Source organism: Ranitomeya variabilis, chromosome 4, assembly GCF_051348905.1.
Source record: "Ranitomeya variabilis isolate aRanVar5 chromosome 4, aRanVar5.hap1, whole genome shotgun sequence".
Taxonomy (NCBI): Eukaryota; Metazoa; Chordata; class Amphibia; order Anura; family Dendrobatidae; genus Ranitomeya; species Ranitomeya variabilis.
The window spans coordinates 725,716,731-725,743,141 of NC_135235.1; the positions used below are offsets into that span (position 1 = coordinate 725,716,731).

Genomic DNA, 26,411 nt, shown 5'->3' on the forward strand with positions numbered 1-26,411 from the left:
AAGTTGCATAAACAGGGCTGGTTTTATGTGGACCTTCACAGAGCGGGTGGGAGAAGGTCCACTTTATCTCCCCCGGCAGACCTGCCAGGACCTGCATGAGGACATGATCATGTGATCAATCACATGATGGGGAAGTTACAGGCTTGGGGTGAAATAACCGAGCTCTACAGACAGTCTGGGCTCAGCTAGCCTGGAGAGAGGACTCCAGAGGCTTTGTGGCTCATCGAGTACAGACTGAACCTGTCCTGCTCCAGAGCGGGGGGCCACCCACAACATACGGACTGTGCTGCAGCATTTTCTTTTCTTTTATCGTTTCGTTCTTGTTTGTTTCCCCACAAGTTGGTTTATGCTGCCTTACAATACATCAACGATGATTTAAAGAGACGGTGTTCCCATTTTTCCTACCTCAGTGTGCCACCACGTGAGTGAACTACCACAACATCATAAAACCTCTTTCACACGTTCATGTCTCCGGTATGTGAGGTGACAGTTTTCACACGTACCGGAGACACGTACACATGTACACCCATTCAAATGAATGGGTCTGTGCACACGTCAGTTTGTTTCCATGGACCGTGTGTCCCGCACGTAGTCATGTCCGTTTTTTACCGTCAGCACGGACGGCAAAACGTACTGCACACGTGCACATGGAGAACACACATTGATGTCCTCCATGCGACACGCATCAGAGAAGAAGAGCTACAGTAAGAGCTGTTTCCCGGCGGCAGGTGCTGAAGACGGCTCTCATCATTCTCCCCTGCTCTGCCGGCGGTCAGCGCTGCTAATAACAGTGACAGCAGGAGCGGATGATCAGGGTATTCATCACCTGCCGCCTGCAATATATCAAAATAAATGAATTAAAACCCCGGTGTGGGTTCCCCTCTATTCTGTATCCTATTTTTATCTCTATCTCTATTGGATGTGTCGGATGATGGGAGTAAGAGTCCCAAAAGCCCCCACCTGCTGTCATCGTTCTGACTTTAATATAACTCATCATTCTCTTCTGCTCCTGACGATCGCCGGCAGACCAGGGGAGAACGATGAGAGCCGTCTTCAGCACCCGCCACGGGGGAACAGCGCTTACAGTAGCACTTCTTCCCCGGCGGCCGTCTGTGTGGTACTGAGGCGGTACACAGTTGCCACACGTGTGCCGCAAGTATTACAGACACGGACACGGATATCTCCGGTATTGGTTTTTCCGGGATCGGAAATACACGGAAGTGTGAAATCGGCCTAAGGGAGATCTCATGACACCTTCTCTCCATCTACCTGATGATCCTGGGGAACATTGGGATCTTCTTGTTTACAGTCCTGTGGAAGAAGAGGACGGGGACATCTCTCTGGTGTTGTCCTCTTACTGGATAGATCTGGAGGAAACACATACAGGGACTGAATTCATTCTTTACATAGAGATAATTATAGGCCGTGTGTAATTAGTCCTGTCTATTACCTGGTGATGTCAGGGGCTGGGGAACCTCCATCATGACGTCCTTGTACAGATCTCTGTGTCCTTCTAAATACTCCCACTCCTCCATGGAGAAATAGACGGCGACATCCTGACACCTTATAGGAACCTGACACATACAATGATACCGTCATCCCCCCGATCCCTTCATAGCGTTACTGTATAATGTCCCAGCATTCCCAGCAGTGTCACCTCTCCAGTCAGCAACTCAATCATCTTGTAGATGAGTTCTAGGATCTTCTGGTCATTGATGTCCTCATGTATCAGGGGGTGAGGTGGAGGCCCCGTGATTGGGCTCAGGGGTCTTCCCCATCCCTCAGACACAGGGTCCTGACAGCGATCACTAGAGGTCTTCTTCACCACTGTGTAATCCTGGTTATGGAGAGACACATTAATAAATCTCACTACAGACATTTCCAGAGTCCTCACCTCTCCAGTTCTGTCCGTCTGTTATTCCCATAGATAAGAATGAGGTAATGTGACGTCATCAGAATCTCTCACCTCTCCAGTAAGCCGGAAGAGGATCTCTAGGGTGAGGTGTAATATCCTCTCCGCCATCTTGTCTCTGTCCATATCCATCTTTCATTGGTAAATCAGGAAATTCTCTTATATAGAAGATCTTCACTGAGAGGATCCGATATTGTAGAGACCTGAATGAGAAGAAGATGAGCCGATGTAACATCATAAGAATCCTGTGTAATAATACAATTACTGGAGATAATAAGGGAAACATATGAGGAGATTTATTATTTTACAGTATTTAGTTTCCTTCTTTCCATCTACTAATAAATCCTATATATTTAGGCCACAGACAACAAGCAGTTTCTCCCTCGGAGTCGGCAGCTGAATACGTTCCTCATAGACTCATCTTCCATAACGCTAATTCTCGCCTCATTTCCCGACCCTGGAATCGGCATTAGTAATACTGCAGGAGATATTCATTACACGTGACAGGAGAAATAACGACTCCATGATGAGGACGACATCTCCATCTCCTACTGCGGCTCTAGGAACAGATCTGTCCAGAGTCGGTCACTGACTCCATCCCCACCGGCCTCTATATGGAGGTTTCCCGTCTTCCCCGCACTGGAATCTTCTATCACGTTAGATCTCAGCTCTGAGTCACACACAGAAGTTTGAGGCTTTTATAGGAGATTGTCGGTAAGAACAACACCGGAGATATCTGAGGCCAATGTCTCCATGTACGGGGTTTCTCTTTCTCGGGATATGATGGTTTTCTTTGGTACTTTCCCCCATTAGAAGGGACACCGGTGGATATTGGGGTCTTTACCTGCTACAGTCCTGGGGGGATTTACTCGGTACAGTGGCCGTTGGACAAATCTCACCATCAATTCCCCTCAGACTGAAGGAACATCGCTCCTCTACTCGGCTCTATGGATCCAGGATGAAATCCACTGCGGCCCCTGCAAGAAAAGAAGGAGAAAGAGCAGAAGTTGGGGGAGACCACCGTGGCCTGAGATTTCTACGGCTGCTCTGTGCGCACAGGACCTGTGATGAGGTCACAGGAGGGGAGGAGTCAGGGGTCACATGATCAGGGGCCTCAGTGTATGCAGGACTCTGCTGTGCTGGTTGTCATGGTGCTGGATGAGGGGAAGTTCATGTGTGGGGTCAGGAGGGGTTTACAGTGTGGATGTAGCAGAGCCGTGTGTGTACGAGGTGTACGGAGCGGAGCCGTGTGTGTACGAGGTGTACGGAGCGGAGCCGTGTGTGTACGAGGTGTACGGAGCGGAGCCGTGTGTGTACGAGGTGTACGGAGCGGAGCCGTGTGTGTACGAGGTGTACGGAGCGGAGCCGTGTGTGTACGAGGTGTACGGAGCGGAGCCGTGTGTGTACGAGGTGTACGGAGCGGAGCCGTGTGTGTACGAGGAGTACGGAGCGGAGCCGTGTGTGTACGAGGTGTACGGAGCGGAGCCGTGTGTGTACGAGGTGTACGGAGCGGAGCCGTGTGTGTACAAGGTGTACGGAGCGGAGCCGTGTGTGTACGAGGTGTACGGAGCGGAGCCGTGTGTGTACGAGGTGTACGGAGCGGAGCCGTGTGTGTACGAGGTGTACGGAGCGGAGCCGTGTGTGTACGAGGTGTAGGGAGCGGAGCCGTGTGTGTACGAGGTGTACGGAGCGGAGCCGTGTGTGTACGAGGTGTACGGAGCGGAGCCGTGTGTGTACGTGGTGTGTGGAGCCGTGTGTGTACGAGGTGTACGGAGCGGAGCCGTGTGTGTACGAGGTGTACGGAGCGGAGCCGTGTGTGTATGAGGTGTACGGAGCAGAACTGTGTGTGTACGAGGTGTACGGAGCGGAGCCGTGTGTGTACGAGGTGTACGGAGCGGAGCCGTGTGTGTACGAGGTGTACAGAGCAGAGCCGTGTGTGTACGTGGTGTGCGGAGCCGTGTGTGTACGAGGTGTACGGAGCGGAGCCGTGTGTGTACGTGGTGTGCGGAGCCGTGTGTGTACGAGGTGTACGGAGCGGAGCCGTGTGTGTACGAGGTGTACGGAGCAGAGCCGTGTGTGTACGTGGTGTGCGGAGCCGTGTGTGTACGAGGTGTACGGAGCGGAGCCGTGTGTGTACGAGGTGTACGGAGCGGAGCCATGTGTGTACGAGGTGTACGGAGCGGAGCCGTGTGTGTACGGAGCAGAGCCATGTGTGTACGAGGTCTATGGAGCGGAGCCGTGTGTGTACGAGGTGTCTGGAGCTGAGTCGTGTGTGTACGAGGTGTACGGAGCGGAGCCGTGTGTGTACGAGGTGTACGGAACGGAGCGTGTGTGTACGAGGTGTACGGAGCGGAGCCGTGTGTTTACGAGGTGTACGGAGCGGAGCCGTGTGTGTACGAGGTGTACGGAGCGTAGCCGTGTGTGTACGAGGTGTACGGAGCGGAACCGTGTGTGTACGAGGTGTACGGAGCTGAGCCGTGTGTGTACGAGGTGTACGGAGCTGAGCCGTGTGTGTACGAGTTGTACGGAGCGGAGCCGTGTGTGTATGAGGTGTACGGAGCGGAGCCGTGTGTGTACGAGGTGTATGGAGCGGTGCCGTGTGTGTACGAGGTGTACGGAGCAGAGCCGTGTGTCTACGTGGTGTGCGGAGCCGTGTGTGTACGAGGTGTACGGAGCGGAGCCGTGTGTGTACGAGGTATACGGAGCGGAGCCGTGTGTGTACGTGGTGTGCGGAGCCGTGTGTGTACGAGGTGTACAGAGCGGAGCCGTGTGTGTACGAGGTGTACGGAGCGGAGCCGTGTGTGTATGAGGTGTACGGAGCGGAGCCGTGTGTGTACGAGGTGTATGGAGCGGAGCCGTGTGTGTACGAGATGTACGGAGCAGAGCTGTGTGTGTACGAGGTGTACGGAGCGGAGCCGTGTGTGTATGAGGTATATGGAGCGGAGCCGTGTGTGTACGTGGTGTGCGGAGCCGTGTGTGTACGAGGTATACGGAGCGGAGCCGTGTGTGTACGTGGTGTGCGGAGCCGTGTGTGTACGAGGTGTACGGAGCGGAGCCGTGTGTGTACGAGGTATACGGAGCGGAGCCGTGTGTGTACGTGGTGTGCGGAGCCGTGTGTGTACGAGGTGTACGGAGCGGAGCCGTGTGTGTACGAGGTATACGGAGCAGAGCCGTGTGTGTACGTGGTGTGCGGAGCCGTGTGTGTACGAGGTGTACGGAGCGGAGCCGTGTGTGTACGAGGTATACGGAGCGGAGCCGTGTATGTACGTGGTGTGCGGAGCCGTGTGTGTACGAGGTGTACAGAGCGGAGCCGTGTGTGTACGAGGTGTACGGAGCGGAGCCGTGTGTGTATGAGGTGTACGGAGCGGAGCCGTGTGTGTACGAGGTGTATGGAGCGGAGCCGTGTGTGTACGAGATGTACGGAGCAGAGCTGTGTGTGTACGAGGTGTACGGAGTGGAGCCGTGTGTGTACGAGGTGTACGGAGCCGAGCTGTGTGTGTACGAGGTGTACGGAGCCGAGCCGTGTGTGTACGGAGCGGAGCCGTGTGTGTACGAGGTGTATGGAGCGGAGCCGTGTGTGTACGAGATGTACGGAGCAGAGCTGTGTGTGTACGAGGTGTACGGAGCCGAGTCGTGTGTGTACGAGGTGTACTGAGCGGAGACGTGTGTGTACGAGGTGTACGGAGCGGAGCCGTGTATACGAGGTGTATGGAGCGGAGCCGTGTGTGTACGAGGTGTACGGAGCAGAGCCGTTTGTGTACGAGGTGTACGGAGCAGAGCCGTTTGTGTACGAGGTGTATGGAGCGGAGCCGTGTGTGTACGAGGTGTACGGAGCAGAGCCGTGTGTGTACGAGGTGTACGGAGCAGAGCCGTGTGTGTACGAGGTCTATGGAGCGGAGCCGTGTGTGTATGAGGTGTCTGGAGCGGATCCGTGTGTGTACGAGGTGTACGGAGCAGAGCCGTGTGTGTACGAGGTCTATGGAGCGGAGCCGTGTGTGTACGAGGTGTCTGGAGCTGAGTCGTGTGTGTACGAGGTGTACGGAGCAGAGCCGTGTGTGTACGAGGTGTACGGAGCGGAGCCGTGTGTGTACGGAGCAGAGCCATGTGTGTACGAGGTCTATGGAGCGGAGCCGTGTGTGTACGAGGTGTCTGGAGCTGAGTCGTGTGTGTACGAGGTGTACGGAGCGGAGCCGTGTGTGTACGAGGTGTACGGAGCAGAGCCGTGTGTGTACGAGGTCTATGGAGCGGAGCCGTGTGTGTACGAGGTGTCTGGAGCTGAGTCGTGTGTGTACGAGGTGTCTGGAGCAGAGCCACGTGTGTTCGAGGTGTACGGAGCGGAGCCGTGTGTGTACGAAGGGTCTGGAGCGGAGCCGTGTGTGTACGCGGTGTACACCCCTCTGTGTACACTGTATACCCCCTGCTTCGGTCACAGACCCCTCTGTATACACCCGTATACCCCCAGCTTTGGTCTCAGACCCCTCTGTGTACGCTGTATACACCCATATACCACGGGTTTCGGTCACAGACCCCCTCTGTGTACGCTGTATACACCCGTATACCCCCAGTGTAACGGGGTCTTCCGTGCTGGAGTACCTCTTTCAGCACTCCCTGTGGTTCAGGAGGTCCACTCTGCTTTTGCTGGATTCTGAATGAAGGACGCTGGCTGGAATTCCTTGATTATGTGAGAGCATATAAAAGCTGACTGCTACTCCACATATTTCCAGTCTAAGGCCATGTGCACATGTTCAGGATTTTTCGCGTTTTTTCCGCGTTTTTTCGCTATAAAAACGTGATAAAAACGTGAAAAAAAAGCTTACATATGCCTCCTATTATTTACAGTATATTCCGCATTTTTTGTGCAAATGTTGCGATTTTTTCCAAGAAAAAATCACATAGCGGAAAAAAAAGCAACATGTTCATTACAAATGCGGAATTGTGGGGATTCCGCACACCTAGGAGTGCATTGATCTGCTTACTTCCCGCACGGGGCTGTGCACACCATGCGGGAAGTAAGCAGATTATGTGCGGTTGGTACCCAGGGTGGAGGAGAGGAGACTCTCCTCCACGGACTGGGCACCATATAATTGGCCAAAAAAAAAAGAATTAAAATAAAAAATAGTCCTATACTCACCCTCTTATGGCCCCCCGAAGTGTTCCCGCCTCTCCGGTGCATGCTCTCTCTTCCGTTCCTATAGATGGTGTGGTTCAGGACCTGTGATGACGTCGCTGTCTTGTGATTGGTCGCGTGACCGCTCATGTGACTCACGCGACCAATCACAAGCCGCGACGTCATCGAAGGTCCTGAACCACACCCGCATCTATAGGAACGGACGCCGCTGAGGAGATTGGCTGTCTGCAGGTGAGTATAACCATTTTTTAAATTTTTTTTATTATTTTTAAACATTCTATCTTTTACTATAGATGCTGCATAAGCAGCATCTATAGTAACAAGTTGGTCACACTTGTCAGTATGTTTGACAAGTGTGACCAACTTGTCAGTCAGTTTTCCAAGCGATGCTACAGATCGCTTGGAAAACTTTAGCATTCTGCAAGCTAATTACGCTTGCAGAATGCTAAAACAACCGCGAAAAAAACGGAAAAAAAACACACAAAAAAATGCGGATTTCTTGCAAAAAATTTCCGGTTTTCTTCAGGAAATTTCTGCAAGAAATCCGGACGTGTGCACATACCCTAAAGAACACACTTTATTCACAGCACACAGCATATATAACACAGATACACAGGCAGGCCAATAGAAAAACAGCAGGGCAGACATACATTACAATAGCCGCAGGTGGCCGGAGCCTGCCGATATTTACTGTGGGGATTACAAAGGTGGGGCAGGTTAGAGGGAGAATATCTTGTCCAGGGCGCAGCCTGTGGACTGATGCATTTCACATGGAACCTATTATATATACAAATAACTGCATAACATATTCTTGGTGCTGGGGGTTCTGTAACACCCAGCTTCGGTCGCAGACCCCTCTGTGCACGCTGTATACACCTGTATACCCCCAGCTTCGGTCACAGACCCCCCTGTGTACGCTGTATACACCCATATGCCACCAGCTTTGGTCGCAGACCCCCTCTGTGAATGCTGTATACACCCGTATATACCGCCAGCTTCGCTCACAGACCCCTCTGTGTACGCTGTATATACCCGTATACCCCCAGGCTCTCTATTCCCCCGTATAACTGACTCCGGACACACACGGTAACACTGCGGCCGTCGGCCTCTCGTCTCTCGCACATCTACTGATAACATACGATGAACAGAATCCAGCCCTACTCACTGAATTCTGCCCGTCAGCGCAGCTCGACACCCTATTAATTCGACATTGGCGCCCCCACTGCTCGGCCGCTGTCCCTCTAATATCTTATAAATATAATAAAGCCCAACACTTTGCCGGCTCAAAAGGTTTAAAAATATAATAAACCCCATTTGTTTGGAGGCTCAGTTATTAAATGGATCCTTAGTATCCACATCTAGCACCACCCCATTATGACACACCGATAACGTATTAAATATGGAGCAATCTGAGCAGGGTAACAAGAAGATTAGCACTCATCCATCAAAGTGTGCCTCAACGTGTTTCGCCCTGCCGCCTCATCAGGAGGCCCAATATAATGATGTCATCTCATTATAGATGATGTACATGTGTCCTCTATCGGAGGGTCCTTTTCAATAGGCCACTTGGCCAGACCTCTCCTCAAACAGCCCCTCACTACCTGTTGAATGAACACAAAGATACAATCGTACTGCACATGCTCCGCACCACAACATCACTAATGGCTGAATTTTGCAGTTCCATCTCCTGAATGGGTTCCACACTGGGACTCATAGATAGAAGCATACTGGAGGGTGCGCCAACTCCCAGAGCGCATGCCCGGAAATGACGCGAAGTGCTGGAGCGCCTGGGCATCCCCCGATTCGTGTCATACTCCAGCGCTGAAACGCATGGACCAGAAGATCACTTGCTCCCATACTGGATTGTTGTGTCCCAAGCTGGAACGCATGCCCAGCATATACCTGTAGTGATCAATGCCAATGTCAAATCAAAAGGAACTGGCAATAGATATATGGGAGAGTCTGCGGGGCCATATATATATAAGTACCAGCTTCCTAAAGTGGGACAGCCACCACCCAGCCCCCTCAGAAAGGGATACCCAAAGGGCAATTCCTCGGATTGAGGAGGAGCTGCTCTAGTATCCGGGAATTTCATAGACAAGCAGGTGACGTGTATGGCCGGATAAGGGATAAAGGTTATCCCCAATATATTCTAGATTCAGCCCGCACTTTTGGAGAAAATAAGAATAGACAGTCCCTTTTACTGAATAAACAAAAGGATAAAGAAGGCAGTTCCCAAAATGACATTACAAGGCTTATTGGCACGTTTGATAGAAAACATGACCACGTCCGGAATGTACTTAGGAGACATTAGGACATCCTAAGAATGGATCCGGACCCTAGGGAGATGGTGGGGACTTCCGGCACGATCACCTATAGGAGAGGACAATCTATGAGAGATCATTTTGTACACACTCTCCACAAAAAACCTACATATGGGGGAACATGGCTGGATAGGAAGATGTGTGGATTCTATAAGTGTGGAGACTCATTTCTGTAAATGGATGAGATCCAACAAATCTTTCACAAGGTCATCCACTGGGAGAACAGAGGGACTTCTCAAATTGTAAGACTGCGGGAGTAGTCTACGTAGCCACATATCTCTGTCCCTTGGATTCTCTGGGGAAAATGGAGTTTAGAAGGAGGGAGAGTGAACCTTTGGGAGACATAAATTATCGTGATACCCCACTAGCGAGACTATTGAGAGGGACACACTATGGGGGATGAATACAATCTGCTTATCTGTGATAGAAGTGGTCAAACCTAGTCCTGGGTGGGAGACAGGGCCGGACTGGGACTAAAATTCAGCCCTGGCATTTGAAGTTACACAGGCCCACTTGTCACATGGTGACTGTATAATATCTTTGTACACTTGTAGGCAGGGCCGGTTTTAGGCAAAGTGGGGCCCTAGGCAAAGTTTAAAATGGGTCCCCAAATGCTAACATATTGCACATCACACAGAAGCCTTTCTGTTGTATTTACGTGCGCTGAGTTCAGGCCGCTAAACGAGTTTGATCGACAATACTGAAGTTGTTCAACGCTTGTTTCCCGGCCTCTTTCCACCAGCTGAGGAATAATGATGAGACAGAACGATCACTAATAGATCACTAACAGATCACCATACAGTATCATGTTTTCAGCAGCACATCTACAGTTTACACTGGCAATGTGCTGCTGACAACAAGGCTTTTTGTTCCAGCAAAAACAATCCGAATATGCAGCATTTTACTTGTTTAGTAAAATACACCCCATAGTCCTCCATATATTATAATGTGCTCCATAGTCCTCCATATAGTATAATACACTCCCTATAGTCCTCCATATATTAAAATACACTGCTCAGTCCTCCACATAGTATAATACACTCCTCATAGTCCTCCATATAGCATAATACAATCCTCATAGTCCTCCATATAGCATAATACAATCCTCATAGTGCTCCATATAGTATAATGCACCGCCACAGTCATCCATGTAGTACAATTCACTTCCCATAGTATAATGCACCCCATAGTTCTTCATATAGTATAACGTATTCCCCATAGTCCTCGATACAGTATAATGCAGCCCACATATAGTATAATGCAGCCACCCCAGAGTATAATGCAGCCACCCCAGAGTATAATGCAGCCACCCCAGAGTATAATGCAGCCACCCCACAGAGTATAATGCAACCACCCCAGAGTATGTAACCCCCATAGAATATAATACAGCCCACATCCCCATAATATATAATGTAGCCCCCCATAGAATATAATGCAGCCCCCCATAGTATATAACGCAGCCTCCCCCATAGAATATAATATACCCCCACAATAGTATATAACACAGCCACATAGTACATAACATGGCCTCCCCCATAGAATATAATATACTCCCCATAGTATATAGCAAAGCCCGCATATTATATAGCACAAACCGCATAGTATACAGCACAGCCTGCATACTATAGCACAGCTCGCGTAGTAGATAACACAGCCCACACAGCAGTATTCAGCACAGACCACACAGTAGTATACAGCACAGACCACACAGTAGTATACAGCACAGCCCACGTAGAAGTATACAGCACAGACCACACAGTAGTATACAGCACAGCCCACGTAGAAGTATACAGCACAGTCCACACAGTAGTATACAGCACAGCCCACAGAGTAATATATACAGCACAGCCCACAAAGTAATATATACAGCACAGCCCACAAAGTAATATATACAGCACAGCCCACAGAGAACTATATACAGCACAGCCCACAGAGAACTATATACAGCACAGCCCACAGAGAACTATATAAAGCACAGCCCAGAGTACTATATACAGCACAGCCCAGAGTACTATATAAAGCACAGCCCAGAGAGTACTATATACAGCACAGCCCAGAGAGTACTATATACAGCACAGCCCAGAGAGTACTATATACAGCACAGCCCACAGAGTACTATATACAGCACAGCCCACAGAGTACTATACACAGCACAGCCCACAGAGTACTATATACAGCACAGCCCACAGAGTACTATATACAGCACAGCCCAGAGTACTATATACAGCACAGCCCAGAGAACTATATACAGCACACAGTAGTATACAGCACAGAGCACAGCCCACAGAGAACTATATACAGCCCACAGTAGTATACAGCACAGAGCACAGCCCACAGAGAACTATATACAGCCCACAGTAGTATACAGCACAGAGCACAGCCCACAGAGAACTATATACAGCACAGAGCACAGCCCACAGAGAACTATATACAGCCCACAGTAGCATACAGCACAGAGCACAGCCCACAGAGAGCTATATACAGCCCACAGCAGTATACAGCACAGAGCACAGCCCACAGAGAGCTATATACAGCCCACAGCAGTATACAGCACAGAGCACAGCCCACAGAGTACTATATACAGCCCACAGTAGTATACAGCACAGAGCACAGCCCACAGAGTACTATATACAGCCCACAGTAGTATACAGCACAGAGCACAGCCCACAGAGTACTATATACAGCCCACAGTAGTATACAGCACAGAGCACAGCCCACAGAGTACTATATACAGCCCACAGTAGTATACAGCACAGAGCACAGCCCAGAGAACTATATATAGCACACAGTAGTATACAGCACAGAGCACAGCCCACAGAGTACTATATATAGCACAGAGCACACAGTAGTATACAGCACAGAGCACAGCCCACAGAGAGCTATATACAGCCCACAGTAGTATACAGCACAGAGCACAGCCCACAGAGAGCTATATACAGCCCACAGTAGTATACAGCACAGAGCACAGCCCACAGAGAACTATATACAGCCCACAGTGGTGTACAGCACAGAGCACAGCCCACAGAGAACTATATACAGCCCACAGTAGTATACAGCACAGAGCACAGCCCACAGAGTACTATATACAGCCCACAGTAGTATACAGCACAGAGCACAGCCCAGAGAACTATATATAGCACACAGTAGTATACAGCACAGAGCACAGCCCACAGAGTACTATATATAGCACAGAGCACACAGTAGTATACAGCACAGAGCACAGCCCACAGAGAGCTATATACAGCCCACAGTAGTATACAGCACAGAGCACAGCCCACAGAGAGCTATATACAGCCCACAGCAGTATACAGCACAGAGCACAGCCCACAGAGTACTATATACAGCCCACAGTAGTATACAGCACAGAGCACAGCCCACAGAGTACTATATACAGCCCACAGTAGTATACAGCACAGAGCACAGCCCACAGAGAGCTATATACAACCCACAGTAGTATACAGCACAGAGCACAGCCCACAGAGAGCTATATACAACCCACAGTAGTATACAGCACAGAGCACAGCCCACAGAGAGCTATATACAGCCCACAGTAGTATACAGCACAGAGCACAGCCCACAGAGAGCTATATACAGCCCACAGCAGTATACAGCACAGAGCACAGCCCACAGAGAGCTATATACAGCCCACAGCAGTATACAGCACAGAGCACAGCCCACAGAGTACTATATACAGCCCACAGTAGTATACAGCACAGAGCACAGCCCACAGAGAACTATATACAGCCCACAGCAGTATACAGCACAGAGCACAGCCCACAGAGTACTATATACAGCCCACAGTAGTATACAGCACAGAGCACAGCCCACAGAGAACTATATACAGCCCACAGCAGTATACAGCACAGAGCACAGCCCACAGAGTACTATATACAGCCCACAGTAGTATACAGCACAGAGCACAGCCCACAGAGAACTATATACAGCCCACATCTCTTCTCTTCCTCCCCTCCCCTCCCCTCCTCCGAGAATGGCCCCACAGTCCAGGAAAAAAAAAAAAACTCTCCTCACCTCTCCTCGTGCCCAGCGTTGCTTCCTGGTTCCTGCTCCTGTCTCAGCAGCTGCAGTCTGCCCGGGACACAGCAGGTGCGCGATGATATGACATCATCGCGCACCCGCAGTGTCAGAGGCAGAGCGGGGAATGATGGGAGAGGAGCGTCTGTAGACGCTCTCTCCTCCATCATTGCATTCAACTGTACCGGCGTCTATACGCCGGTATAGTTGAATGCGACGGCGGGGGCGGCGGATTGAGCGGCCCACCACTGGCACCGGCCCTTCTGGCATTTGCCAGAAGTGCCCTATGGCCAGTCCGGCCCTGGTGGGAGATCATGGTAGGAATATGCTGAGAAGAGAAAGTGAGTGGATTTTCAGAATGGATTCACTTACCCTAAAAGGATTAAGTGAACAGATATCGTATGCTTGTTTTTGTAAACATACCCCGTGTTTGGACCGTTCATCCGGACTTTCTCAAGCCGTTTGCTACTTCTTTCCCTTTGTAGAGACTAGAAAATGGATACCAGGTATCCAAGCACACCACTGAAAAGAGGAATATTAAAAAATATATAATTTTATTCAAGGGTTTAATACACATAGTAAAACATCATGAATCAAAAAGTAGCATGAAACGTAGGAGGAGATGAACACGAGGAAAATACTCAAGCAAGTAAGAGTGGTGGAGTGGAATAGTAACAGGTAGGTGAATAGCAATGTATCAAATAGGTCCTATCCTGAGACACTAGGTGTCAGGCTGAAAATAAAGTACATATTGTCATGATCCAGTTCTGAGTTTATGTTCAGCTGTCTTGTTTCTGGACTGGTCATGTGGGAGTTAATCCCCTCTGCCTCACTTTGAAGCTGGATGAGCTATTTAACCCCTTCATGACCCAGCCTATTTTGGCCTTAATGACCTTGCCGTTTTTTGCAATTCTGACCAGTGTCCCTTTATGAGGTAATAACTCAGGAACGCTTCAACGGATCCTAGCGATTCTGAGATTGTTTTTTCGTGACATATTGGGCTTCATGTTAGTGGTAAATTTAGGTTGATAATTTCTGAGTTTATTTGTGAAAAAAACGGAAATTTTGCGAAAATTTTGAAAATTTCGCAATTTTCACATTTTGAATTTTTATTCTGTTAAACCAGAGAGTTATGTGACACAAAGTAGTTAATAAATAACATTTCCCACATGTCTACTTTACATCAGCACAATTTTGGAAACAAATTTTTTTTTTGCTAGGAAGTTATAAGGGTTAAAATTTGACCAGTGATTTCTCATATTTACAACAAAATTTACAAAACCATTTTTTTTAGGGACCACCTCACATTTGAAGTCAGTTGGAGGGTTCTATATGGCTGAAAATACCCAAAAGTGACACCATTCTAAAAATTGAACCCCTCAAGGTGCTCAAAACCACATTCAAGAAGTTTATTAACCCTTCAGGTGTTTCACAGCAGCAGAAGCAACATGGAAGTAAAAAATGAACATTTAACTTTTTAGTCACAAAAATGATCTTTTCGCAACAATTTTTTTATTTTCCCAAGGGTAAAAGGAGAAACTGGACCACGAACGATGTTGTCCAATTTGTCCTGAGTACGCTGATACCTCATATGTGGGGGTAAACCACTGTTTGGGCACACGGCAGGGCTTGGAAGGAAAGAAGCGCCATTTTACTTTTTGAATGAAAAATTGGCTCCAATCTTTAGCGGACACCATGTCGCGTTTGGAGAGCCCCCGTGTGCCTAAACATTGGAGCTCCCCCACAAGTGACCCCATTTTGGAAACTAGACCCCCCAAGGAACTTATCTAGAAGCATAGTGAGCACTTTAACCCCCCAGGTGCTTCACAAATTGATCCGTAAAAATGAAACAGTACTTTTTTTTCACAAAAAAATTATTTTAGCCTCAATTTTTTCATTTTCACATGGGCAACAGGATAAAATGGATCCTAAAATTTGTTGGACAATTTCTCCTGAGTACACCGATACCTCACATGTGGGGGTAAACCACTACTTGGGCACATGGTAAGGCTCGGAAGGGAAGGAGCGCCATTTGACTTTTTGAATGAAAAATTATCTCCATCGCTAGCGGACACCATGTCACGTTTGGAGAGCCCCTGTGTGCCTAAACATTGGAGCTCCCCCACAAGTGACCCCATTTTGGAAACTAGACCCCCCAAGGAACTTATCTAGAAGCATAGTGAGCACTTTAAACCCTCAAGTGCTTCACAAATTGATCTGTAAAAATGAAAAAGTACTTTTTTTTCACACAAAATTTCTTTTAGCCTCAATTTTTTCATTTTCACATGGGCAACAGGATAAAATGGATCCTAAAATTTGTTGGGCAATTTCTCCTGAGTACGCCGATACCTCATATGTGGGGTTAAACTACTGTTTGGGTGCACGGCAAGGCTCAGAAGGGGAGGCGTGCCATTTGACTTTTTGAATGGAAAATTAGCTCCAATCGTTAGCGGACACCATGTCGTGTTTGGAGAGCCCCTGTGTGCCTAAACATTGGAGCTCCCCTACAAGTGACCCCATTTTGGAAACTAGACCCCCCAAGGAACTTATCTAGATGCATAGTGAGCACTTAAAACCCCCAGGTGCTTCACAGAAGTTTATAACGCAGAGCCGTGAAAATAAAAAATAATTTTTTTTCCTCAAAAATGATTTTTAGCCCAGAATTTTTTATTTTCCCAAGGGTAATAGGAGAAATTGGACCCCAAATGTTGTTGTCCAGTTTGTCCTGAGTACGATGATACCCCATATGTGGGGGTGAACCACTGTTTGGGCGCACGTCAGGGCTCGGAAGGGAAGTAGTGACATTTGAAATGCAGACTTTGATGGAATGGTCTGCGGGCATCACATTGCATTTGCAGAGCCCCTGATGTGCCTAAACAGTAGAAAAACCCCACAAGTGACCCCATTTTGGAAACTAGACCCCCCAAGGAACTTATCTAGATGTGTGGTGAGCACTTTCAACCCCCAAGTGCTTCACAGAAGTTTATAATGCAGAGCCGTGAAAATAAAAAATAATTGTTCTTTCCTCAAAAATTATGTTTTAGCAAGTAATTTTGTTTTTTTTGCAAGGGTAACAGGAGAAATTGGACCCCAACAGTTGTTGCCCAGTTTGTCCTGAGTATGCTGGTACCCCATATGTGGGGGTAAACCACTGTTTGGGCGCACGTCGGGGCTTGGAAGGGAGGGAGCACCATTTGACTTTTTGAACGCAAGATTGGCTGGAATCAATGGTGGCGCCATGTTGCGTTTGGAGACCCCTGATGTGCCTAAACAGTGGAAACCCCTCAATTCTAACTTCAACACTAACCCCAACACACCCCTAATCCTAATCCCAACTGTAGCCATAACCCTAATCACAACCCTAACCCCAACACACCCCTAACCACAACCCTAACCCCAACACACCCGTAACCCTAATTCCAACCCTAACCCTAATCCTAACCCTAATCCCAACCCTAACCCTAATCCCAACCCTAACCACAACTGTAACCCCAACACACCCCTAACCCTATCCGTAACCCTATTTCCAACCCTAGCCCTAATTCCAACCCTAACTCTAATTCCAACCCTAACCCTAAGGCTATGTGCCCACGTTGCGGATTCGTGTGAGATTTTTCCGCACGATTTTTGAAAAATCTGCAGGTAAAAGGCACTGCGTTTTACCTGCGGATTTACAGCGGATTTCCAGTGTTTTTTTGTGCGGATTTCACCTGCGGATTCCTATTGAGGAACAGGTGTAAAACGCTGCGGAATCCGCACAAAGAATTGACATGCTGCGGAAAATACAAAGCAGCGTTTCTGCACGGACTTTTCCGCACCATGGGCACAGCGGATTTGGTTTTCCATAGGTGTACATGGTACTGTAAACCTGATGGAAAACTGCTACGAATTCGCAGCGGCCAATCCGCTGCGGATTCGCGGCCAAATCCGCTCTGTGTGCACACGCCATAACCCTAACCCTACCCCTAACCCTACCCGTAACCCTAACCCTACCCCTACCCCTAGTTCTGACCCTAGTTCTAACCCTAACCCTAGTGGAAAAAGAAAAAAAAAATATTCTTTATTTTATTATTGTCCCTACCTATGGGGGTGATAAAGGGGGGGGGGTTTATTTATTATTTTTTTATTTTGATCGCTGCGATAGAACCTATCACAGCGATCAAAATGTACTTTTAGCAAATCTGCCGACTGGCAGATTCGGCGGGCGCACTGAGCATGCGCCCGCCATTTTCCAAGATGGCGGCGCCCATGGAGATGACGGCCGGACACCGGGAGGGACATCGAAGCTAGGTAAGTATGGGAGGGTGGGATCGGAACACGGGGGGGGGGGATCGGAGGACCGGGGGAGCGGACAGGAGGACCGGGGGAGCGGACAGGAGGGAGGAGGGGAGCGGACAGGAGATCGGGGCAGAAAGGACGACTGGGGGGGCGATCGGTGGCGGTGTGGGGGGCAGATCGGGGTCTCCAGCCATGGCAGATGCTATTGCAGCATCGGCCATGGCTGGATTGTAATATTTCAACATTTTCATAGGTGAAATATTACAAATCGCTCTGATTGGCTGTTTCACTTTCAACACCAATCAGAGCGATCGTAGCCACGGGGGGGTGAAGCCATCCCCCCTGGGCTGAAGTACCACTCCCCCTGTTTCTGCAGATCGGGTGAAAATGGAGTTAACCCTTTCACCCGATCTGCAGGAACGTGATCTTTCCATGACGCCACATAGGCGTCACAGGTCGGATTGGCACCGACTTTCATGACGCCTACGTGGCGTCAAAGGTCGGGAAGGGGTTAAGTCCTCTGCAGCCTGTGGGCCAGTGTCAGCTATAGTTAATGTTGCACTGCTTGAGTACCTGAGCGGTTCACTTGTACTAGTGTTCCTTTTTGCCTCTGACTGCCTGTACCCGTTTATCACTTGTTCTGACCTCTGGCTTGTATTCCAACTTTGTCTTGCATCTCACGTTTTGGTTACCACGTTCCCGGTAGGCTCTGACTTCTTGTTTGTCCCCGACCATTCTTCTGACTCTCCCTGTGTACTGTGCTTTCTCAAGGGGAGTGTAAGGTTCATATATTGATGTGTATTTATCTATAAACATCTATACATTTATATATACCTGCTTTTCTACCTGACTCCAATTATGTTCAGCTGAAATGTGAAAACAATTCTATATATTTTCACCTTATACTTATATGACCCCGCAGACTCTCCCATATATCTATTGCCGGTTCCTTTTGATTTGACATTTGCATTGATCACTACAGGTATATGCTGGGCATGCGTTCCAGCTTGGGACGCAGCAATCCAGTATGGAGTAAGTGATCTTCCGGTCCATGCGTTCCAGTGCTGGAGTATGACACGCGTCACTTCAAGTCCAGGCGCTCCAGCGGTGAGTTCTGAGGCGCACTGTTAAATTCATGTAATTTCCGAGCATGTGTTCTGGGGCTTGGCGCGCCCTGCAGTATGCTTCTATCTATGAGTCCCAGCATGGATCACATTCGAGAGATGGACCTGCGCATATCCAGCCATTAGTGATCTTGCAGTGCGAAGCATGTGCAATACTATCGTATCTTTGTGTTTATTTAACAGAAAGTGAGGGACTATTTGAGGAGTGGTCTGGCCAAGCGGCCTATTGAAAAGGATCCTCTGACAGGACATATGTACATCATATATCAAGAGTCAGCATCATTATATCCGGCCTTCTGATGAGCCAGTATTATAATTCACTCAACTTTGCACGCTGACCAGTAGCGTAGCTACCAGGGGGGCAGAGGCCCCGGGCCCTGTGCTCTGAGGGGGCCCACCCGGAGCTACGCTACTGTCAGGGCCGGTGTTAGGGGCCCCTGCCTCCGGTCAATGATTATCTTTTATTTCCCTTGCGTTTGTACTGTGTATGTATGTAAAGTAACATGCACGGTACAAACGCTCACAGGGGGTCAGAGAGAAGGAACAGAAAGCCTCCAATCAGAGTGCAGGGAGTGAGTCATGTGATCGCTCTTCTGCAGTCTGTGTGGAGGAGAGGGGGAAGGGAGGTCACTAACCCAATCCCGGCTGCTGCAGAGAAGTGATCAGCTCCAGCAGCAGCCAGGACACAGGGGAACTCACTATCTACACACGTCTGCATCTGACCAGAAGGAGCCTGAGAGCCGAGGAGCAGCAGCCAGGAGCCGAGGAGCAGCAGCCAGGAGCCGAGGAGCAGCAGCCAGGACCAGAGGACACACTCCACACAGCACGTGGACTGAGGAGGAGTATTCTGGCACTTGGCATTTACTATGTGCTATGTCTAAACTGTTGCTTTGAATACATACATACAGGCACAGTATATAAAGCAATAAAGGTTCTTACACTTGTATGTCATGTTTAACCTGCAAGCTGGACAGACTCTGAAAGCTGATCAATATGTGTCTTGGCACATGTAATTTATTTCATGTGTTTACAATAGCACAAAGGTATATTAGATCTGTAGGTGGGAATATACACATTCTAGTTTTTGGAACCTTTCTTGCCTGACATAACACTGAAAGACTGACATGTGGACTGACAAGTATCTTGGCAGATGACACTTATTATATGTAGGCAGACCAAAGCATAAATAGTTATATCTGATCTGTGTATAGGCATATAAGTTCAGTAACCATCTTGCTTTTCAGTTTTATAGGTTTTGCCTATCATGCAAGCCCCATCTGGCGGGTTATGTTATATATACATCCACTAACTTATATTAAAGGGAACCTGTCACCCCCAAAATGGAAGGTGAGCTAAGCCCACCGGCATCAGGGGCTTATCTACAGCATTCTGGAATGCTGTACATAAGGCCCAGATGTATCCTGAAAGATGACAAAAAGAGGTTAGATTATACTCACACAGGTCCAATGGGCGTCACGGTCTGGTCCAGCTCCTCCCATCTTCTTACGATGACGTCCTCTTCTTGTCGTCACGCTGCGGCACAGGCGTACTTTATCTCCCCTGGTGAGGGCAGAGCAAAGTACTGCAGTGCGCAGACGCCAGGAAAGGTCAGAGAGGCCCGGCGCCTGCGCGCTGCAGTACTTTGCTCTGCCCTCACCAGGGGAGATAAAGTACGCCTGCGCCGGAGCGTGAATACAAGAAGAGGACATCATCATATGAAGATGGGAGGCCCCTGACCGGACTGCGACACCCATCGGACCACCCACCCAGGTGAGTATAATCTAACCTCTTTTTCTTATCTTTCAGGTTAAATTGGGGGCTTATCTACGGCATTACAGAATGCTGTAGATAAGCCCCTGATGCCGGTGGGCTTAGCTCATCTTCCATTTTGGGGGTGACAGGTTCTCTTTAAAGGGATCCTGTCATCATATAAGGTCCGGCATCTGTACGCCCTCACATAGTGTTCTAGAATGCTCTCTATAGCTCCTAAATCCTCTATGCAAGGCACAACAAAGAGCTTTTATATTACTCACGGATGGCGCGGTCCGGGCGTCTCTAGTCTTGATCCGGCACCGACCCTCTTCTTGTGATCGCTGTCCCGCTTCGTGTGGAAGATGCGTCCTACATCATGCATTCAGTGTCCTCTATCACACTCCCGTACAGGTGCACTTCTCTTTGCCCTGCTGAAGTCAGAGCACAGTACTGTAGTGCGCATGCGCCAGCTTTATTTCCAGGTAATCAGCGCCCTTTGGCCTTTCCCAGCACATATGCACTACAGTACTTGGCTCTGCTTTCAGCAGCCCAGAGAGAAGTGCGCCTGCGCAGGAGCTCGATGGGTGACACTGTGCATGACGTAGGAAGTGTCATCCAGATGAAGCAGTAATGGAGGATGGCGATCTTAAGTCAAGACCAGCTATGCCTTTGTGAGCGCCGTTGGTGAGTATAATGAGAGGTCATTTTTATGCCTTGCAGAGGGGATTGTGGACACATTTACAGCATTTCATATAGAGGCTGCCTATGGGGATGCATTATACTATATGGAGGCCTATGGGGAATGTATTATACCATATTGAGGACTATCTGGTGTATTATGCTATATCGAGGCTATCTAGGGGGCCATAATTCAGTGTGGAGATTACAGTGATGGGGCCATCATACAGTGCTGGAGCCAGTTTGGGGGATATTAAGGGGTCAGTATATACAGTGAGGGGGCATCATACTGTGCATAGAGGAGCTGTAAAGGGGGGGATACTCTGGACTTTATTAAATGTAAAGTGGGCACTTATTCTTATAGGGGAACTCAGGTTACTGTGACTATCAAAGGGGCACACAGGGCAATATTACTTTCTAGGGGGCAAAATGTGGGCACTGTTTTCTAGGGCACTTGCACCCGGCATTACTATATTATAGAGGGGTGCTTTAGAATTTAGAGGGCACAGAGAACCACACAGCAGCTGCATTAATGGGAACACATACAACAGCAGCGGCTCAGTATTGGGGTATCAGGTGAAGTAATAGGGACACATACGGCAGCAGCGGCTCAGTATTGCGGTATCAGGTGCAGTAATAGGGACACATACGGCAGAGGCTCAGTATTGGGGTATCAGGGGCAGTAATAAGGACACATACGGCAGCAGCGGCTCAGTATTGGGGTATCAGGGGCAGTAATAAGGACACATACGGCAGCAGCGGCTCAGTATTGCGGTATCAGGTGCAGTAATAGGGACACATACGGCAGAGGCTCAGTATTGGGGTATCAGGGGCAGTAATAAGGACACATACGGCAGCAGCGGCTCAGTATTGTGGTATCAGGGGCAGTAATAGGGACACATACGGCAGCAGCGGCTCAGTATTGCGGTATCAGGTGCAGTAATAGGGACACATACGGCAGAGGCTCAGTATTGGGGTATCAGGGGCAGTAATAAGGACACATACGGCAGCAGCGGCTCAGTATTGGGGTATCAGGGGCAGTATAGGGACACATTCGGCATCAGCGGCTCAGTATTGGGGTATCAGGTGTAGTAATAGGGACACATACGGCAGCAGCGGCTCAGTATTGGGGTATCAGGTGTAGTAATAGGGACACATATGGCAGCAGTGGCTCAGTATTGGGGTATCGGGCAGTAATAAGGACACGTACGGAAAAATGAATAATACGGGCGACAAAAAATGAATGGCACAAGGAGCATAGTCCCGAGGAGAGGATACCTTTTCTGTCGGATCCAACTATCGACATGCGGTGATACGTCCCACTGGTAGTAAGGTGCTCTGCATATATGCAAGTAGTTTATTCAATCTTCATGTCAAGAGAAAAGAAAAATATGCGGCACTCACCCAGCTTGCGTGATATCGTAGCCTTTATTGCACCAAGATTTCGGTTACAAACATTTCATTCAGCTCGGCAGGTTACGTGGGGGTGTGGGGAGTGTGGAGGGGAAGACGGCCGTTTCGCGATCAGCGCTTCCACGGGTCCATCATACAGGAGACCCGTAGAAGCGCTGATCGCGCAAAACGGCCGTCGTCCTCTCCACACGTAACCTGCCAAGCTGAATGAAATGTTTGTAACCGAAATCTTGGTGCATTAAAGACTACAATATCACGCAAGCTGGGTGAGTGCAGCATATTTTTCTTTTCTCTTGACATGAAAAATTAATAATATGTTCTGTAGGGCTGGTATTTACCACTGACCATATGGCGGTACTATCAGTGTTGCTGTTTGTATAGAGATTATTTTCAGCAGCAGCACGGTCATCTGCTGAGGTTCTCCTCCTCTATTAGGCTATGTGCACACGTAGGTGGGATATCTGTGGATTTTTTCGCTCCTGTTTTTGTAAATCCGCAGGTAAACCGCACTTCGGATTTACCACGGTTTTTGTGCGTATTCCACCTGCGGATTCCTATTGTGAAACAGGTGTAAACCGCAGCGGAATCCACACAAAGAATTGACATGCTACGGAAATAAACAACGCAGTGTTTCCGCATGTTTTTTTCCGCAGCATGTGCACTGCGGATTTTGCTTTCCATAGATTTACATGGTACTGTAAACTCATGGAAAACAGCTGCAGATCCGCAGCGTTAAAACCGCTGCGGATGCGCAGCAGAATACGCAGCGTGTGCACATACCCTTAGGGTGCGCCACTGAATTGTAATGAAGGTTACCTGGTTAGGGGCCCATTGACAAGTTTCGCCCCCCCGACCCAAAACCCTAGCTACGCCCCTGACGCTGACCATGTGGAGATGGAATTATAAATTAAATAGGATGATACTACTCAGTCCAGCCTCATCTCATAGTTACATAGTTACATAGTTATTAAGGTTGAAGGAAGACTGTAAGTCCATCTAGTTCAACCCATAGCCTAACCTAACATGCCCTAACATGTTGATCCAGGGGAAGGCAAAAAAACCCCATGTGGCAAAGAGTAACTCCACCATGGGGAAAAAAATTCCTTCCCGACTCCACATACGGCAATCAGACTAGTTCCCTGGATCAACGCCTTATCAAGGAATCTAGTGTATATACCCTGTAATATTATACTTTTCCAGAAAGGTATCCAGTCCCCTCTTAAATTTAATTAATGAATCACTCATTACAACATCATACGGCAGAGAGTTCCATAGTCTCACTGCTCTTACAGTAAAGAATCCGCGTCTGTTATTATGCTTAAACCTTCTTTCCTCCAGACGTAGAGGATGCCCCCTTGTCCCTGTCTCAGGTCTATGATTAAAAAGATCATCAGAAAGGTCTTTGTACTGTCCCCTCATATATTTATACATTAACATAAGATCACCCCTTAGTCTTCGTTTTTCCAAACTAAATAGCCCCAAGTGTAATAACCTATCTTGGTATTGCAGACCCCCCAGTCCTCTAATAACCTTGGTCGCTCTTCTCTGCACCCGCTCCAGTTCAGCTATGTCTTTCTTATACACCGGAGACCAGAACTGTGCACAGTATTCTAAGTGTGGTCGAACTAGTGACTTGTATAGAGGTAAAATTATGTTCTCCTCATGAGCATCTATGCCTCTTTTAATACATCCCATTATTTTATTTGCCTTTGTAGCAGCTGCCTGACACTGGCCACTGAATATGAGTTTGTCATCCACCCATACACCCAGGTCTTTTTCATTGACAGTTTTGCCCAGAGTTTTAGAACTAAGCACATAGTTATACATCTTATTACTTCTACCCAAGTGCATGACCTTACATTTATCCCCATTAAAGCTCATTTGCCATTTATCAGCCCAAGCTTCTAGTTTACATAAATCATCCTGTAATATAAAATTGTCCTCCCCTGTATTGATTACCCTGCAGAGTTTAGTGTCATCTGCAAATATTGAAATTCTACTCTGAATGCCCCCTACAAGGTCATTAATAAATATGTTAAAAAGAAGAGGGCCCAATACTGACCCCTGTGGTACCCCACTGCTAACCGTGACCCAGTCCGAGTGTGCTCCATTAATAACCACCCTTTGTTTCCTATCCCTGAGCCAGCTCTCAACCCAGTGCATCTCAGTGCAGACTGAGTGATACTAAGGAGAAGGAGGCTGAAGTGGAACAGGAGATGGTTGCCTGCGCTACAGAGGGTACAAGCCACACAGGGGCAGAACTACCGCCGTCGCAGCTGCGACTGGGCCCGGAGTGCTTAGGATCCGCCCAGTCCAGCAAAGACTGGGCGGGCCCCTAAGCACTCAGCTACAAAATTGTCCGCTGGCTCTTTAAATCCAAAACCAGACCAATTGTATAGTTGAAAAGTGGTTTATTCTACGCGTTTTGGAGTACACATGACTCCTTCTTCAGGAAATACCACAAATACGCCGAAACGCATAGAATAAACCACTTTTCAACTACACAATTGGTCTGGTTTTGGATTAGCTGGCAGCGCGGCTCATAACCCACAAATCCTCCTATTCTGCGATTTAGTTATGGTCGCATGCCGACCAGTGGATCTGCGGCAGCCAACAATTTGTGCTTGTGAATATTCTACATCAGGTGAGCAGTTCATTTTACAGGTAATTTTTATTGCACTATTGCACTTTATTATGAATTGATTTATTTTGCTGCACACAATAGGTGTGTGTGCGTATATATGGATATACACACATTATTCACAAATTTATTTGACTGATTTTTATCACATATTATATTATTAAATTATTATTTGCTGCATTATATATATTTTTATGTTTATTATACTGATCAGTTTGGACTTGCCCTGTCTTGCACATACGGGATTTTTATATATATATTTTTTCATATATCCCTAAGTAAACATCGATTGGAGGAGTTACATATTATCTATAATTGTATGTTTTATATTCTTAATAAATAAATATCTGTTATAGATTATATAATTTTAGTAATAAAAATTTCTATACGTTTTGGTGATGTTCTTTGTGATTGCAATTCATTTTAAATAAAAATATATTTTATATAATATAATCTGGTCTGATGGAATTTTTTAAGGGTTTATTTCTATAGTGTTTTTCCTCAGTTTATAAAAATTATTATCTCTGGTGTTTCTTTCTATATAGGTTGTCATTTTACAGGTAAATCTTCTATAATTTGTGAGATAAAATCTGCGCTCCTTGTTCCTACAAGTTACTTTACTAGTCCTTCTACTTTTTGGCAGCTCTTGCACTTAGTATTTAGGCTTTATGAGGAGGCTATATTATTGTAGGGCTAGCTGCTGGATAAGGGATAGTTTAGCATTAGGGTATGGCTCCACGGACCGTTTTCCCGGCGAAGCCGCTCGGCGCTAAGCCCCGCCCCCTTTCTGGGACGCGATGATGCCGGATGTGTACAGTACACATCCGGGATCATCGCACCCCTCGCCAGGGCCGGACTGGGACTAAAATTCAGCCCTGGCATTTGAAGTTACACAGGCCCACTTGTCACATGGTGACTGTATAATATCTTTGTACACTTGTAGGCAGGGCCGGTTTTAGGCAAAGTGGGGCCCTAGGCAAAGTTTAAAATGGGTCCCCAAATGCTAACATATTGCACATCACACAGAAGCCTTTCTGTTGTATTTACGTGCGCTGAGTTCAGGCCGCTAAACGAGTTTGATCGACAATACTGAAGTTGTTCAACGCTTGTTTCCCGGCCTCTTTCCACC

General features: G+C 48.0%; 1 protein-coding gene across 1 annotated transcript in view; it reads right to left on the bottom strand.

The window, feature by feature from the left end:
- The window catches only part of LOC143768245 (uncharacterized), a 524,156-nt gene that overhangs the window by 108,532 nt on the left and 389,213 nt on the right, over positions 1-26,411 (bottom strand). Inside the window, exon 3 of the mRNA XM_077256939.1 lies at positions 1,270-1,367. Within this exon, the coding sequence (XP_077113054.1) occupies positions 1,270-1,367 (98 nt within the window). The remainder of the gene's footprint in view (positions 1-1,269; positions 1,368-26,411) is intronic.